Source organism: Saimiri boliviensis, chromosome 16, assembly GCF_048565385.1.
Source record: "Saimiri boliviensis isolate mSaiBol1 chromosome 16, mSaiBol1.pri, whole genome shotgun sequence".
NCBI lineage: Eukaryota > Metazoa > Chordata > Mammalia > Primates > Cebidae > Saimiri > Saimiri boliviensis.
Genome location: NC_133464.1, coordinates 88,032,926 through 88,048,742, shown reverse-complemented (window position 1 = coordinate 88,048,742; position 15,817 = coordinate 88,032,926). Strand labels below are relative to the sequence as shown.

General features: G+C 35.2%; 1 protein-coding gene across 6 annotated transcripts in view; it reads left to right on the top strand.

Moving 5' to 3' along the window:
• Window positions 1-15,817, top strand: part of ZMYM2 (zinc finger MYM-type containing 2) — a 127,392-nt gene that overhangs the window by 52,570 nt on the left and 59,005 nt on the right. For all 6 annotated transcript variants that reach the window (XM_074387944.1, XM_010332154.3, XM_039473201.2 and 3 more), the window contains 3 exons: window positions 7,653-7,724; window positions 14,957-15,107; window positions 15,556-15,671. In XM_074387944.1, the coding sequence (XP_074244045.1) occupies window positions 7,653-7,724; window positions 14,957-15,107; window positions 15,556-15,671 (339 nt within the window). The remainder of the gene's footprint in view (window positions 1-7,652; window positions 7,725-14,956; window positions 15,108-15,555; window positions 15,672-15,817) is intronic.

The window sequence follows — 15,817 nt, the reverse complement described above, 5'->3', positions numbered from 1 at the left end:
CTTGCACTCCTGACTTCAGGTGATCTATCTGCCTGCCTCAGCCTCCCAAAGTGCTGGGATTATAGGCATGAGCTACCACTCCCGGCCTTAGATTTATTAATGTGTGAATTATATAGTAGTTTTTCCTCAGGCAAGGTTTTGTTTTTTGTAGTTTCAATTACTCATTGTTAGCTGCAGTTCCCAAATAGGTGACTAGACTACAATAAGATAATTTGAGAGAGTAATTAATTAGAGGTGAGTAGACTACAATAAGATAATTTGTGAGAGAGTAATTATAACTCACCGTAATTATTGTTTAGTTTAGTTTTGTTCTGATACAGGGTCTTGCTCTGTTGCGCAGGCTGGAGTGCAGTGGTGCCACCTCAGCTCACTGCAGTCTCCTTCTCCTGGGTTCAAACGATTCTCCTGCTTCAGCTTCCCAAGTAGCTGGGATTACGGGCAAATGCCACCATGCCTGACTAATTTTTGTATTTTTAGTAGAGATGGGGTTTCACCATGTTGGCCAGGCTAGTCTCAAACTCCTGACCTCAAGTGATTTGCCTCCCTTGGCCTTCCAAAGTGCTGGTATTGCAGGTATGAGTCACCGTGCCCAGCCAATTGTTAATCTCTTATTGTGGGTAATTAGAAATTAAACTTTATCGTAGGTGTGTGTCTGTAGGAAAAGACATAGCATACATAGGGTTCAGTACTATCAAAGATTTCAGGCATCCACTGGGAGCCTCAGAATGTATCTCTTAAGGATAAGAGGTGGCACTGCCGTATTAGGAAATCTTTCCTAATTCATTGAACCATCCTTGTATTCCTAGAATAAACTATGCCAGATAATTATGTTTTCAAAAATGTGCACACATTCCATGGCTAATACTTTATTTGATACTTTGCATTGATATTTATATGTGAGATTGGTTTGTAATGTCCTTCTTTTGTGCATTCTTTAAGGTATCGCTGTGATATTTGCTTTATAAAAATATCCAGAGGAAAATTTATTTTCTTATATACTTAAAGCAGTAAACATGAAAATAAATGAATTAGTCAACTGAAAAAGCTGGAAAAAGAGAAAGAAACTGAAACAAAAGAGAAGAAAGGAAATAAAGATAAAAGGAAATACTAATTAGGAATTTAAAATAGTATAAAAATTGTTCAGAATGTTGCCTCTGAAAAATCAGGTATTCCAATAACCAAGAAAAAAAGACCCAATTGCTAATTCAATCAGGAAAAGAAGTTTAAAAACAGAAATACATAAAATAAGAAATGACAAGGGAAACATGAGCATCAAAACAAAAGAACCTGACAAAAATCAATCATAAATTAGTTCATATGGCAGAAGCATAGTATGTTGTTGAAGTAGTTTCTTTATATTTTTAAATTCAGTATTCCTGAAATAAAAAGTGTTTCAAGAAAATGCAATGAATACAACAGCATATCAACAAATTACATAGCCTAGATGAAATGCACGAATTCCTAAAAACACACAAACCACCAAAACTGACACAAGAATACATGGAAAATGATCATGCTATATAATCCTTTTAATATATTGAATTCAGTTTAGTAGTACTTTGTTGAAGATCTTTGCATCTATATTCTTATGGGATACTGGTCTCTAATATTATTTCTTTTGATGTCTTTATCTGTCTTTGGAATGAGGGTAATGCTGGCCTCATAGAATGGGGTAAAATATTTTGTATTTTCTGATTTTTGGAAGAATGAGAATTGGTATTAATTCTTTAAATGTTTGGGTAGAATTCACCAGTGAAGTCATCTGATCTTGGGCTTTTCTTTATTGGGACATTTTTGATGACTGATTGTCTCTTGTTATAGGTCTGTTCACATTTTCTGTCTTTTTGTGTCAGTTTTGGTGGTTTGTGTGTTTTTAGGAATTTGTGCATTTCATTTAGGCTATGTAATTTGTTGATGTGCTATTGTATTCATAGCATTTCCTTGAAACACTTTTTATTTGAGGAATGCTGGTAATAATGTCGCCCTTCCATAGTTTATTCTTTGTGTTAATTCTCTTGATATTTTAAAATGACCGACTTTTGGGTTTGTTTCTCTCATTTTTTCTGTTCTACTTTTCTACTCTAATTTTTATTATTTCTTTTATTCTGCTGGCTTTGGGTTTAGTGATCTCATCTATTTCCTCAAGGTGGTGTGAAGTTAGGTTATTTACTTGAGATCTTTCTTTTGTTTTTGTTTTTGTTTTTGAGATGGAGTCTTATTCTATCGCCCAGGCTAGAGTGCAGTGGCATGATCTTGGCTGACTGCACCCTCGCCTCCCAGGTTCGACCAGTTCTCCTGCCTCTGCCAGCCAAGTGGCCAGGATTACAGGCATGTGCCACCACACCCGGCTAAATTTTGTATTTTTAGTGGAGACGGGCTGGTCTCAAACTCCTGACCTCATGTGATCTGCCTGCCTCTGCCTCCCAGAGTGCTGGGATTATAGGTATGAGCCATTGTCTCTGGCCAGCAGGCCAGTGGACCTTCCTTCCTTCCTCCCCTTCCTCCCTTTCCTCCCCTTCTTCCTCCCTTTTCTCTCCTTCTTCCCCTCCCCTGCCCTCCCCTCCCATTCTCTCTCTCTCTCTCTCTCTCTCTTTCCTTCTTTCTTTCTTTGGCATTTATAGTTACAAATTTTTCTCTGATCACTAAGTTGAATCTCATAACTTTTGGTATTCCTTTAGTTTTATTTTTACTCATCTCTTTAAGTATTTAAAAGATTTCTTCTTTGAGCCATGTAGTTTGTATCACCATATTTGTAAATTTTCTAAGTGCTCTTTCTATTACTGATTTCTAGTTTTATTTTGTTGCTTATTGGAAAGATACTCTGTGTGATTGCAATCTCTATAAATTTATTGAGACTTTTTTTGTGACCTAACAGAGTCCATTCTGTAGATTACTCCATGTGTACTTGAGAAGAATATTTATTCTACTGTTGTTGGCTAGAATATTCAAGATATGTTTGTTACTAATGACTCTAGTTGATTTATAGTGTTGTTTCTGTCTAGATGGCCTATCCACTATTGTAAATGGTGTACTGATGTCTTCAACTATTATTGTACAATTATCTGCTTCTACCTCAGTTATTGTCTATTTCTCCTTTTACTTCTGTTAATTTTTATTTATTTATTTATTTATTTATTTATTTATTTTTTGAGACGGAGTTTCACTCTTGTTACCCAGGCTGGAGTGCAATGGCGCGGTCTCGGCTCACTGCAACATCCGCTTCCTGGGTTCAGGCAATTCTCCTGCCTCAGCCTCCTGAGTAGCTGGGATTACAGGCACGCGCCACCATGCCCAGCTAATTTTTTTTGTATTTTTTAGTAGAGACAGGGTTTCACCATGTTGACAGGATGGTCTCGATCTCTCGACCTCGTGATCCACCCGCCTCGGCCTCCCAAAGTGCTGGGATTACAGGCTTGAGCCACCGCGCCCGGCAGTTCTGTTAATTTTTTTAGTGTATTTTGGGGGCTTTGATATTTGGTATGTATATGTTTATATTTGTTATATCTTCTTAGTAAATAGACCCTTTGTTCTGTGTGTATTCTTTTTCTCTCATATCAATTTTTCACATAAAGGCTCTTTTTGCCTTATATTAATATGGCAACCCCAGCTCTCTTACTGTTTATTTGTGTGGAATATCTTTTTTCATCCTTTTACTTTTGACCTGTTTGTATCTTTGGATAAATAAATCCTTTCTTATCAGTAATTACATTAAATATACATGGATTAAATTACCTTATCAAAAGGCAGAAATTGGCAGACTAGGAAAAGAATGATGCCTTTTGATTGGATAATTTGATCCATGTACATTTAATGTAATTACTGTTAAGGAAGGATTTATTTCTACCATTTTTCTATTAGGTATGTTCTATAGCTTTTTTTTGGGTATCTCATTTCCTGCATTACTGCTTTTTATCTTTAGTTGATTGTAGCGAACTGTTTTGATTTCCTTCTCATTGTCTTCCTTTTGTTATTTTTAAATATATTCTTTGTGCTTACTGTGGGGGAGGCTTTATATTTAACATCCTACAATGCAATTTAATGTGAATTTATAACAATTAGCTTTCAAAAATGCTCCTCCTATGTATCTGTTTCCTCTTTTTATCATAAATTACATCTTTAAATATTATATTCCCAGTAATGCAGACTTATAAGTTTGTGTGTATATTTGTTTTTAAAATCATGTAGGAAATAAAAAGTGGATTTATAAACCAAAAATACAAATATACTTGTTTTATATTCTCCCATATATTTACTAAAGATTGGGTCAAGTGTATTCCTTCCATTTCAATAAAAAGCTTCGACTCCCTTTAGCATTTGTTTTATAGGGTAGATTTAGTGGTAACAAACTCCCTCTGCTTTTATCTATGTGTGTCTTTATTTTTCCTCCAGTTTTGGATGATGGTTTTGCTGGATATAGTATTCTTGTTTGAAAACTTTTTTTCCTCATTATTTTAAATGTTATCCCACTGCCTTTTGGCCTCCTTGGTTGTTTCTTTTGTGAAGTCGATGGTTAATCTCATTAGGAATTTCTTGTGCTACACCATTTCTGTCTTGCTTCTTTCAAGATTTTCGTCTTTTAAATTGATTGTCATATGTCTTACTGTGTGTCTCTGCGTTTATCCTATTGTAATTTGTTGTTTTTATTAGATTTGTAGATTTCTGTCTGTTGTCAAATATGGGAAGTTTTTAGTCATTAATTTTTCAAATAATCTTTTGCCCCTTTGTTTTCTGAAACTCTCATAATGTACATGTTGGTCAATTTGATCTTGTTCCATGGGACCCTTAGGCTTTTGCTTACTTTTTTTCATTCTTTACTGCTCCTCAGATACTGTAATGTTAGTCTTGGCCTCTTTACTGCAAGTTGTTGGTACAGTTCTGACTTTCTGCTACGTCAGACCACCTCAGTTAGGGTGGAGGTAGTTGGTAGTGGTTAAGGTGTCTTATTACCACCTGGTGGGATGGCAGTTTAAGTTTCCTGCTTGGCCTTCTCTGACTTTTTACTATGGCTGGGGTGCTGGGGTGAGGTATCACATTGTAGCCAGGCCAGGATGGAAGTCTAGGCTAATTGGCCTTTTCTTGTTTGAATAGGATTAGGGTCTGTGGAGTAGAGGAGCTGTTGTCTAGAAGTTTCTCTAGGCTGCTATTTGAATTGTATTTTCCCTACATGGGTGTCATTTCTCTTGCCAGATTCAAGATTTTGTTCTTTGTCTTTGTTTTTCAGAAATCTGAATGTGGTGTGTCTTGGTGTTTCTCTGGGTTTTATCCTTCCTATTGTTTGCTAACCTTCTGTCTATAGATGTATGTCTTTTGCTAAATTGGAGACATTTCAAACAGTAGTGTTTTTGGAGGACTTTTCTAGCTCTGCCCTCTTTTTTCCTTTCCCTCTGGGACTCCGATGACATGAATGTTAAATTTTTTTGTAACAGGCCTACAGATAACGTAAGGCTCCGTTTTACTTTTTACCCAACCCAGTCTGTTTTCTCTCTGTTTTTCAGGTCGGGTACTTTTTATTATTCTATCTTCTGATTCATTCCACTTGATTCTTCTTTATATCTTCCATTTCTTTGCTAAAAGTTTCTGTGTTTTCATTTGTTTTTAAGTGCATGCGTATTGGTTGTTGGAGCACTTTTATGACGACTGCTTTAAAATCTTTGTCAGAGATTTCCAACATCTCTATAATTTTGGTGTTGGCATCTATTGATTGTCCTTTTCTATTTAAATTATAGTTTTCCTGGTGTTCGGCACAATAAATTGATCTTTTTTATTTGAAACTTGAACATTTTGAATATTACGTTATGAGGCTTTGCATCATATTTAGTGCTTCTGTTTTAGCTGGCTTTATTTCACACAAGGGAAAGAGATATACCTCATTATTGCCAAGTAGAGATAAAAGGTCAGCCTCTCTGCTTGGCCTCTCTACACCCATGGAGGAGAAGCTTCTTGTTATTGCTGAGTGGATATGGGAGTTCTGGCTCCTTTCTGGCTGTTAGCTGATACCACCCTGACTGGAGGAGTAGGAGTTCCTTATACTGTTCCCCACATAGCCTCTACTGACACCAAATGATTCTGCTCTAGTGGATAGAGAAGGTGTTTTTTGTACTATCATCAAATAAATAAAAATTATTTAAAATAGTGTTTCTTCTTTTATTTTTTAAAATTACTTGCATATGTTTTATAATTACATACTTTATGTTCATAATTCATTAATAAAATAGGCAGGAGTCCATGCATAACTATTTTTACTGATTAAGGGACCCAGTTGGATGTGTTTGGAGGCCACTGCATGAGATGCTACAGTGAATGTCTTCCTTTTCTGCAGACCGGTAGCTAAAATTGTATTACAGTCCTTCTTTACTTTCCCCTCACCCCCTTTGACCTTTGTTTGTAACATTTAACTGAGCTGCCTTTTGTTGTTTGTCTATGCTGTTGTTACTCAATTAGTTTCTGAAGTGTATTGATGCACTTAGTTAATAATCTAAATCCTGGCAATAGAGACTATATAATGCTTATCCCTTGCCTTTCAGTAGTTTTCCTTTTCTAGCATAGTATTTTAACTTTCATGGACTAGGATATATATTCATATTATATGCTGGAAGCTGTCATATGTGCTTTCAAAAGAATTTCTCAGGTGGGGCTAGGTGGCTCAGGCCTGTAATCCCAGCACTTTGGGAGGCCAGGATAGGCAGATCACGAGATCAGTAAATCGAGACCATCCTGGCTAACATGGTGAAACCCCATCTCTACCAAAAATACAAAAAATTGGCTGGGAGTGGTGTTGCGTGCCTGTAGTCCCAGCTGCTTGGGAGGTTGAGGCAGGAGAATTGCTTGAACCGGGAAGCGGGTTGCGATGAGCAGAGATGGCACCACTGCCCTCCAACCTAAGTGACAGAGCAAGACTGCATCTTAAAAAAAAATAATGCTGGGAACGGTGGCTCGTGACTATAATCCCAGCACTTTGGGAGGCTGAGGTGGGCGGATCATTTGAGGTCAGAAGTTCAAGACCAGCCTGGCCAACATGGTGAAGCTTCATCTCTGCTAGAAATACAAAATGGGCCAGGCGTGGCGGTGGGCGCCTATAATCCCAGCTACTCAGGAGGCTGAGGTGGGAGAATCGCTTGAACCCAGGAGGTGGAGATTGATTGTAGTGAGCTGAAATCGTGCCACTGCACTTCAGCTTGGGTGATAGAGCAAAAACTCCATCTCAAAAAAATTTTTTTTTTCTCAAACAACCCATTTTGCATGTGGTGGAAATTATATCTGTGTAATCTCCAAATCAATTTAGAAAACTTTGTGTTTCATTGTGTTAGTTTAATAGGTTTTAAAGAGATCTTAGAACACTCTAAATCATCTTAAGAGAAGTGATTTTTGTCAAAAATTAGAGATGAGTCAGATCTAAGTGTCTATCCTTAATTCCTTAGCCCATTTTTATTTTATCATTATACCATTTTTTCTAAGATAAGATTATTTGATAATTCTGTAAGTTGGGCAACAGCAGTGGGGACAGGATCAACAGGCATTTTGAAAAGTTGGAATGAGTTTGTAAGTCACAAAATATAATTGAGAAGCAACGTTTACATAATGTTTATTTACGTTTCAGTCTAGCAGTCTTTCTTTATGTGTATTTATGAAGTCTTTTAAAATCATTTTTTTAGGTAGGTAGTCATCCAAGCTTCCTGAAGGAGGTTCGAGATCACATGCAGGACTCTTTCTTAATGCAGCCTGAGGTAAGCAGGAATGTAAATGGAGTTTAAGGTCCTAACATTTTTGAGCACTGCTACTACTGTCGTTAATATGTATCTGAAAATCTTGTGCAATTTGAAATATATTAAAATTTCCAAACTTAAGTTATATCAAATGATGAATGTTTTATCTTCAAGACGTGGATAGGTTTCTAATTTCATTAAATTTTACATGTATTTTTTTGTGATATGCTCTTTTGCCTTTAGATATTTATGTTGTTAGAAGATTATTTTCAGATACAATTTTTTTTAGTGCACAATACCTTGTACACAATAGGCATTTAATAATGGGATATAAAAATCCTCTCTTTTGTGGCTACCTGAAAAGTTAAAAAAAAGAAAACCTTTCTTTCAAAACAGTTTCTAAGTTTGTATTTCTGTTAATCTAGATAAATAAATTAGTAATGAATAATAAGTGCTTAAAATTAGAAAGACTTTTAACTGTAGTACAGTTAACAAGATAAGGAAATTTACATCAGTAAACTATTATTAACAGTTTAGTCAATAGAGCTTATTCAAATTTTGTCCATTAATGTCCCTTACAACAAATGAAAAACAATTATGTCTTGTCTAGACTCCAGTACAGGATCATAGACCATTCTTTCTTTAAATATAGTTTTTAGGCCATTTTCCAACTGTTGTCTTCTGAGACCCTAATTCCAGATATATTCCTGCTACTTTCTCACAGTCACTGAGGCTTGTTTTTTTGTTTTATATTTTTTGTATTGCGTTTTTTGGATATTGTATTGTTTTTATATTTTGTATTGTTTGGTTTTCGTTTTGTATTGTTGTTTGTATTGTTTGTATTTGTATTGCTTTTCCCTAGTCTTTTTTTTTTCTTCTCTACTCCATTTTGGACCGTTTCTATTGCTATATCTTTAAATTTGCTGATTTTTTAAAAAACACCTGTGAATACCATGCAACGTATTTTTTTTATTTCAGATAAAATTAAAAAAAAATTGTTTGATATTGTTTGTATTTGTAGTGTTTGGTTTTCCCTAGTCTTTTTTTCCTTCTGTACTCCATTTTGGAAAGTTTCTATTGCTGTAACTTTAAGTTTGCTGATCTTTTGAAAACACCTGTGAATACTATGCAACATATTTTTCTATTTCCTATGTTAACGTTTTTCATCTCTAAAAGTTCCATTTGAGTCTTTTTTGTATCTTCTATTTCCTGCCTAATAATGTTCATGTTTTCCTCTACTAATATTTTATATATTAGCATTTTTAACATATTTGCGTAATGTTTTTATATCTGCCATTTCTAGGTCTGTTTCTATAGTTTGGTTTTTTTCTTTTCTTCTGGGTAATGGGTCATATTTTCCTGCTTTTTTTGCAATATGTCTGGTTTTTTTTTTTTTTTTTTTTTTTTTTTTTGAGACGGAGTTTTGCTCTTGTTACCCAGGCTGGAGTGCAATGGCGCGATCTCGGCTCACCGCAACCTCCGCCCCCTGGGTTCAGGCAATTCTCCTACCTCAGCCTCCAGAGTAGCTGGGATTACAGGCACGCGCCACCATGCTCAGCTAATTTTTTGCACCATTAGTAGAGACGGGGTTTCACCATGTTGACCAGGATGGTCTCAATCTCTTGACCTCGTGATCCACCCACCTCGGCCTCCCAAAGTGCTGAGATTACAGGCTTGAGCCACCGCGCCCGGCCTGTGTCTGGTAATTTTTAAGTTTGATTCAGCATATTGTGAATTTTACATGATTGGTTGCTGGATTTTGTTGTATTATTTTAAATGTTGTTGGACTTTGTTCTGGCATGCTGTCAGATTACCTCGAATTGTTTGGTTCCTTTTGATGCTTGCTTTTAAGTTTTTGAATAGACTTTGGTAGAGCAAACTTTAGTCTGGGGCTGTTTATTCATACTACTGTGGTGATACTTTGTGAGATCTGAATCTTACCCATATTAAAAGATCGTCCCACTCTTGAACAGGTAGCAACACAAGAGTACTCCTGGCCATGTGTGTTCTTTGGGAATTGTTAGCCTAATGCTTTCTGGTGGTTCTGGGGAGCTTTCTCTGGCTTCATTCAGGTGCTTTCATCTCACAAATGCACAGATCAACTCTCAGCCAAAGACTTACACTTTAAAAAAAACTCTCGGTAGTTGTATTTTTAAGATCAGAGCTTTTTTGTGCAGCTCCATCATTGCCAGTACTCTGTTTCCCAAATTCTAGCTGCCTTGTATGCCATGTTCCTCAACTCAGTGAAACTAGTAATGGGTTCTGTTAAACCTCCCCTTCCCCCAACCGCTTCCAGGCCTAAAGCTTTGGTAGCCATAGGACTCACTTGATTTGTTTCCCTTTTCTTAGGTATACAGTTCTGTGCTACCTTGTGTGCAAAGTTTGAAAACCATTTTTCCTTTTTTTTCCTGTCTAATTTTCTAATTGTTACAGGTGGTTGAGAGATTAAATCTAGTTCCTGTTGATTGGGAGTGGAAGTTTCCTCTACTTTAATCTAAAAAGTTCTCTAGTTTTTCTTTGTCTTTCATGACTTGACATTTTGAATATACTACAGACCATTTTGGAGAGTGCCCCTCAATCTATGTTTGTTTAATAGTTTCTCAAGATTATATTGAAGTAATGCATTTTTGGCATGAATACTTCATAAGTGATGTTGTGTCCCTCTTTGTGCACATCAGGAAGCACATGATGTCTCTTTGTTCCATCACCGTGTGTTAACTTGGTTAAGGGGATCATCTGTCAGGTTTCTCCAGAGTAGAGTTGCTATTTTTACCTCTGTGTTTGTTTTAAGTTAAGCAAACTTTTCACCCACTATTTTTAGCATCTGTTGTTAATTAGAAAAAAATCCTTAAATTACAAAGTTATAATATGTCAAAAGAAAAATTGTAAATTAGGCCAGGCGTGGTGGCTCACGTCTGTAATCCCAGCACTTTGGGAGGCTAAGGCGAGCAGATCATGAGGTTAGCAGTTCGAGACCAGCCTGGCTAACATGGTGAAACCCTGTCTCTACTTAAAAAAATACAAAAATTAGCTGGGTGTGGTGGTGCACGCCTGTAATCTAGCCACTGAGGAGGCTGAGGGAGGAGAGGTGGAGGTTGCTTGAGCCAGGGAGGTGGAGGTTGCAGTGAGCTGAGGTCGCGCCACTGCACTCCAGCCTGGGTGACAGAGGAGACGCTGTCTCAGTAAAAAGAAAAAATGTAAATTATACAGTAATAGAGAAAAGTAAAGCACGATGGTGTATACAATTTTAGACCCTTTTTTCTTTGCACAAACAAATGCAACATGAAGAGATGATTTCTAGGTTTTATTGAATAAATGAATTGTAATTTTTACTTGAAGTTATCTTATTTAGTATGATAAATATTATCATATGTCATTGTTAAAGTTTTATTGACACTTCTAATCAAGGTTCTTCACTATTTCTGTGCTTTAGATTCCTTTGATAATAAGGACAGACTTATTCTCAGAATGTTACTAAATGTATAAAATACCTATGATTAGAAAGACAACCAATTATATCAAAATATAGTGACCAAAATATTTTTAAAATTTTTGAAATGTGCTGCTTTATTTTAGTATATTTAGGAATAAAATATAGCAGTTAATAACTATAATTTTGAAGTGAAGTTGAATGTAATTGATATATTAAGGTATACTAAGAGTGATAAAAAATTGGGAATTTTTATTTTTGACAGTCATAGGCCCTGTTAAACTAATGAAGTAAGTTGTTGCTTCCAATCAGAGTGAAAGAGAATGTTAAATTTCAGTCAGAGGTCAGTAAATATAAAGGTAATTTTTAAACTGTGCAGTGTCACGGACTAAAGTTCATACTGTATTTGAATGTGGCCAGGGAATTAGGTAATATGCAGACTGTATCTTGGGGCCCCATTTCCTAGTTTAGATTTGCAGCAACAGGTACATCAAGCAATTCCTTCTTACCTTCCCATGTGGTCTACTTGCTTGGTCAAAATGTATCAAATGAAATATGTAGATGGAAAATTTGGGAGAAGTTTTAAAATCATGTGACAGTTTCATGTGAAATTGGTTAAAATTAAAATATAGGGCATATCTTTTAAATGAGTAGACTGCAAATGAGCCAGTTTGTCATAACTTAACCATCATATCTAACTTTTACCTTACGCATATCCTGTTTCAGTTGGTTCTGTCCCATTCTTTTTTACTGTAGTTTTATGTAGGCTTATTTTTCCCCATGCCCAAAAAGGGAATATTTAATTCTGAATTTATTCTACTAAGCTTTGTTCTTTTATATCACTAAATGTGTGTTTATAGGATGCGTAGAAAGTTTGTGTGAAATTTAAATATGATTATTTTGATTGCTTACATATGAAGCTGAGTAAACATGGCACAAAATTATATTTCCGTTTTTGCTAATGCTCTTTCATTAATTGGTTCTTTGGTTTTTGAATGAGGCAGTGGTAGCTATGAAAGTGGCAGTATTGGAATATTCTCAGTGATTCTGATAGTATTTTCTCATTCTCTCTCTCTCTCTCTCTCTCTCTGAGACAGTCTCACTCTGTTGCCCAGGCTAGGGTGTAGTGGTGCAATCTCAGCTAACTGCAGCCTCCGCCTCCTGGGTTCAAGTGATTTTTGTGCCTAAGCCTCCTGAGTAGCTGGGACTATAGGCATGCACCACTACATCTGTCTAATTTCAGTATTTTTCGTAGAGATGGGGTTTCACTGTGTTGGCCAGGCTGGTCCGAACTCCCAACCTTGTGATCTGCCCACTTTGGCCTCCCAAAGTGTTGGGAATACAGGTGTGAGCCACTGCACCCGGCCCTCATTCTCTTTAGATAAAATTATTTGTCAGTAGGGACCAGTTGCTTAACTCCATGTTTATTTCATGTTTTAAAACTGTTACTAATTACTTAATTATTCTTCCAATAAAATCAATGTTGAGATCACATTGATTTTATTGGAAGAATAAAATCCAAGGGATAGTCTCAGTTGGTCAGTTTGAAGAATGTTTCAAATAGAAATCAAATCCATGCTTTGATTAGATGGTGGAACTTAATTTATATTAGTAAAAGAATTCTTTATAGGTGCTGATATCTAGTCTTCATTACTGCAGACATCTAGTGGGAGCTTTTTCTGTCTTGCAGACTTGCAACATAGTGGCAGTTGTCCCGAATATTTTATAGCATTACTAATTTGTACTGTAGTTTCAGGTTTTAAACACTTTATATTTTATCTTACTGATTTGTTTTTGTCCCTTTTCCAGTATAGAAATTTAAGTCATCAAATAGACCTCAGGAAACAAAAACAGAGCATTCTTTTCTATTACACTTAACACATCATGATAAGATACAATATGTTTGCAGCCATTTTAATTTTTTCCTTGTCACCATTCTTTTGCAGTTGACAAATATTTTTGAGGTAGGGCCTATCATTAAAGAATGAGTTGATTTCCCCTTTGAAAAGCAAAATTGAGGGCTTCCTTTAGTTGATATTTCAGTAAATTAGGAAATAGTCAGCATAGGTAGGTTTTAAAAAATAGTATGATCATGAATATGCATTCCTGGCACATAAACAGCTAGCTTTCTTACACTTTTTGTTGCAAGCTGAAAGACCTTTTACTTGATGTTGATTGTATTTTTTGTTTGTTTATTGTTTTTGCCTTCAATTTATTACCTTCATTTTCTGAAACCCTGTGGTATTTGTGACATTTTTCCATGCAGTGTATTCATTTCAGTTGTTATTTTGGCCTGATTTGTTATATTTGTAACACCTATTATTTATACTATCTATGGAATGTTTTGAAGCCTTTTTATATTTTCATATTGTGTAGGTGCTGGTGGGTTATGAAGACGGATTTAATTGCAACATCAGGTGGAAAATGGATAGTTATTTGCAACATGATTTGTGATAATTGATTTAACTTGATTATGACAGAGTTCTGCAACTACTCAAAAAGAGGATCAAAACAAGTTGCACTTGAAGGCTAGCTTTTCTTTTTTTATTTCTACTTTTTTTTTTCTTTTTGTGGAAGATGGGGACTTGCTATGTTGCCCAGGCTGTTCTTGATTTGAAGGCTAACTTTTCTTTTTTATTTCTACCTTTTTTCTTTTTGTGGTAGATGGGGTCTTGCTATGTTGTCCAGGCTGTTCTTGAACTCCTGGGTTCAAGCAGTTCTCTTCCAGAAGAAGAAAAAAAAAAAAAAAAAAAAAAAGCCAGGCGATTGCTTGAACCCAAGCTGGTTTCAAACTCCTGGGCTCAAGCAGTCCACCTCCCTAGGCTTTCCAGTGTGCTGGGATTACACATGTGAGCCACATTCTGCCTTTCATATTCTTTATCTCCTTTTTTTGTTGTTACTATCTTGTTGGCACATATAGTCATGCATTGCTTAATGACAAGAATACATTCTGAAAAATGCATCATTAGGCAAGTTTGTTTTGTGAATGTCACAGAGTGTACTCAAATAAACCTAGATAGTATGGCCTGTTGCTGCTAGGTAGGCTACAAGCCTGCACAACATGTTACTGTACTGAATACTGTAGGCATTTGTAACACAATGGTAAGTATTTGTGTGAACATATATCTAAACATAGAAAAGGGACAGTGAAAATACGCATTACACTCATGGAGTGAAACGTTACTTGGCACATGACCGTATTCACTTCTGGCAGGAGGATTAATATTATTATCTATTGATGAATTATTAACTTCATTTAATAGCCAGAAGTCATTTTGAATGTGGTTTAAATTTTTTTAATTCAAAAAATTTTTGTATATTTTATTGTAGTTGAATGAGATTTCAAATGTAGTTTTTAAGAGAAATTCCAAAAGTGCTTGCAACAATAGCAGCTCAGTAGAAAAAGGATTTAAAATCTTCAAATTCATTATTCACTGTACTTTTATTATTAAGGCTTGTATTTCATAGCTCCATTTAATTTCTTCCGTCAAATGACAAAGAAGTATATCTTCATTGTAAACAAAAAGCACTGTGCCTTTCCTAAATTTTCAGGTTTTACTTATCTCTATGTAGGGATTCTGTTAAACTAGATATAATAGAGAGAGAAACATTTCAATTTTGAAGGCTACTTAGCTGATGATCATTGTTTTGTTTGGACCTTAACAGTTGTTGCGTAGTGAATGGCGTGTATGTAGATGAAGACTCATGACTCTAAACCTGTTTAGAGATTAACAGTATTGTCCTACAGAGACAAAAAGTATAATGAAAAATTGGTAATAAAGTTGTAGTTTTAAAAGTTATCTTTTTATGTTTCAAATTTTAGAAATACGGAAAACTGACAACTTGTACTGGTTGCCGAACACAGTGCAGGTTTTTTGATATGACTCAGTGTATAGGTCCTAATGGATATATGGAGCCATATTGTTCAACTGCTTGTATGAACAGTCACAAGACAAAATATGCAAAATCACAAAGTAAGTTTCAGATATTTGGACAGTTAAACTTTACAACATAATTACTTTTTGCATAAATAATTTCTTATTTAATGTTTTTATGCTTATGCTTTTTATGCTTATTTTTTATATCTTTATTTTATTAATCTTTTTGAAAACTTCTCATTATTTTGATTATTCTGTACTACTTTTAATTTTAAAGTTCTCTTCATATCTATGTTCTTAACTAAAATTGTTGCTCTACCTAAAAAATTATCTAAAACTGAGAATTTTCTATGTATCCATCTATGTTTCAGTGGCACAATATCAGAGTCCTTTATGAGAGTATTTTTAAGGTTAAAATAATCTTCAATATTAAAGGTGCAAATAATTTTTTTTTAACAAACTTCTATAATCTCAGCAGTTAAGAATTTTTACATCTTTTTTATTACTTTATAAACAAATCAGATATGTACATTTTCTCTCCTAGGTTTGGGAATTATTTGCCATTTTTGTAAGCGAAACTCTTTACCTCAATACCAAGCCACAATGCCTGATGGAAAACTGTATAACTTTTGCAATTCCAGTTGTGTGGCTAAATTTCAGGTTTGTTGTTGATTTTGCATAACCCATGTCCCCAGTAAAATACACATTGAAAATAATCAGTATAATATGCTTTATCGTTGTTTTATCTTAATTTTTACATAGTTTGTTGAGAGTCAGATTGGAAGGTAGATATTCTAGTCACAGAA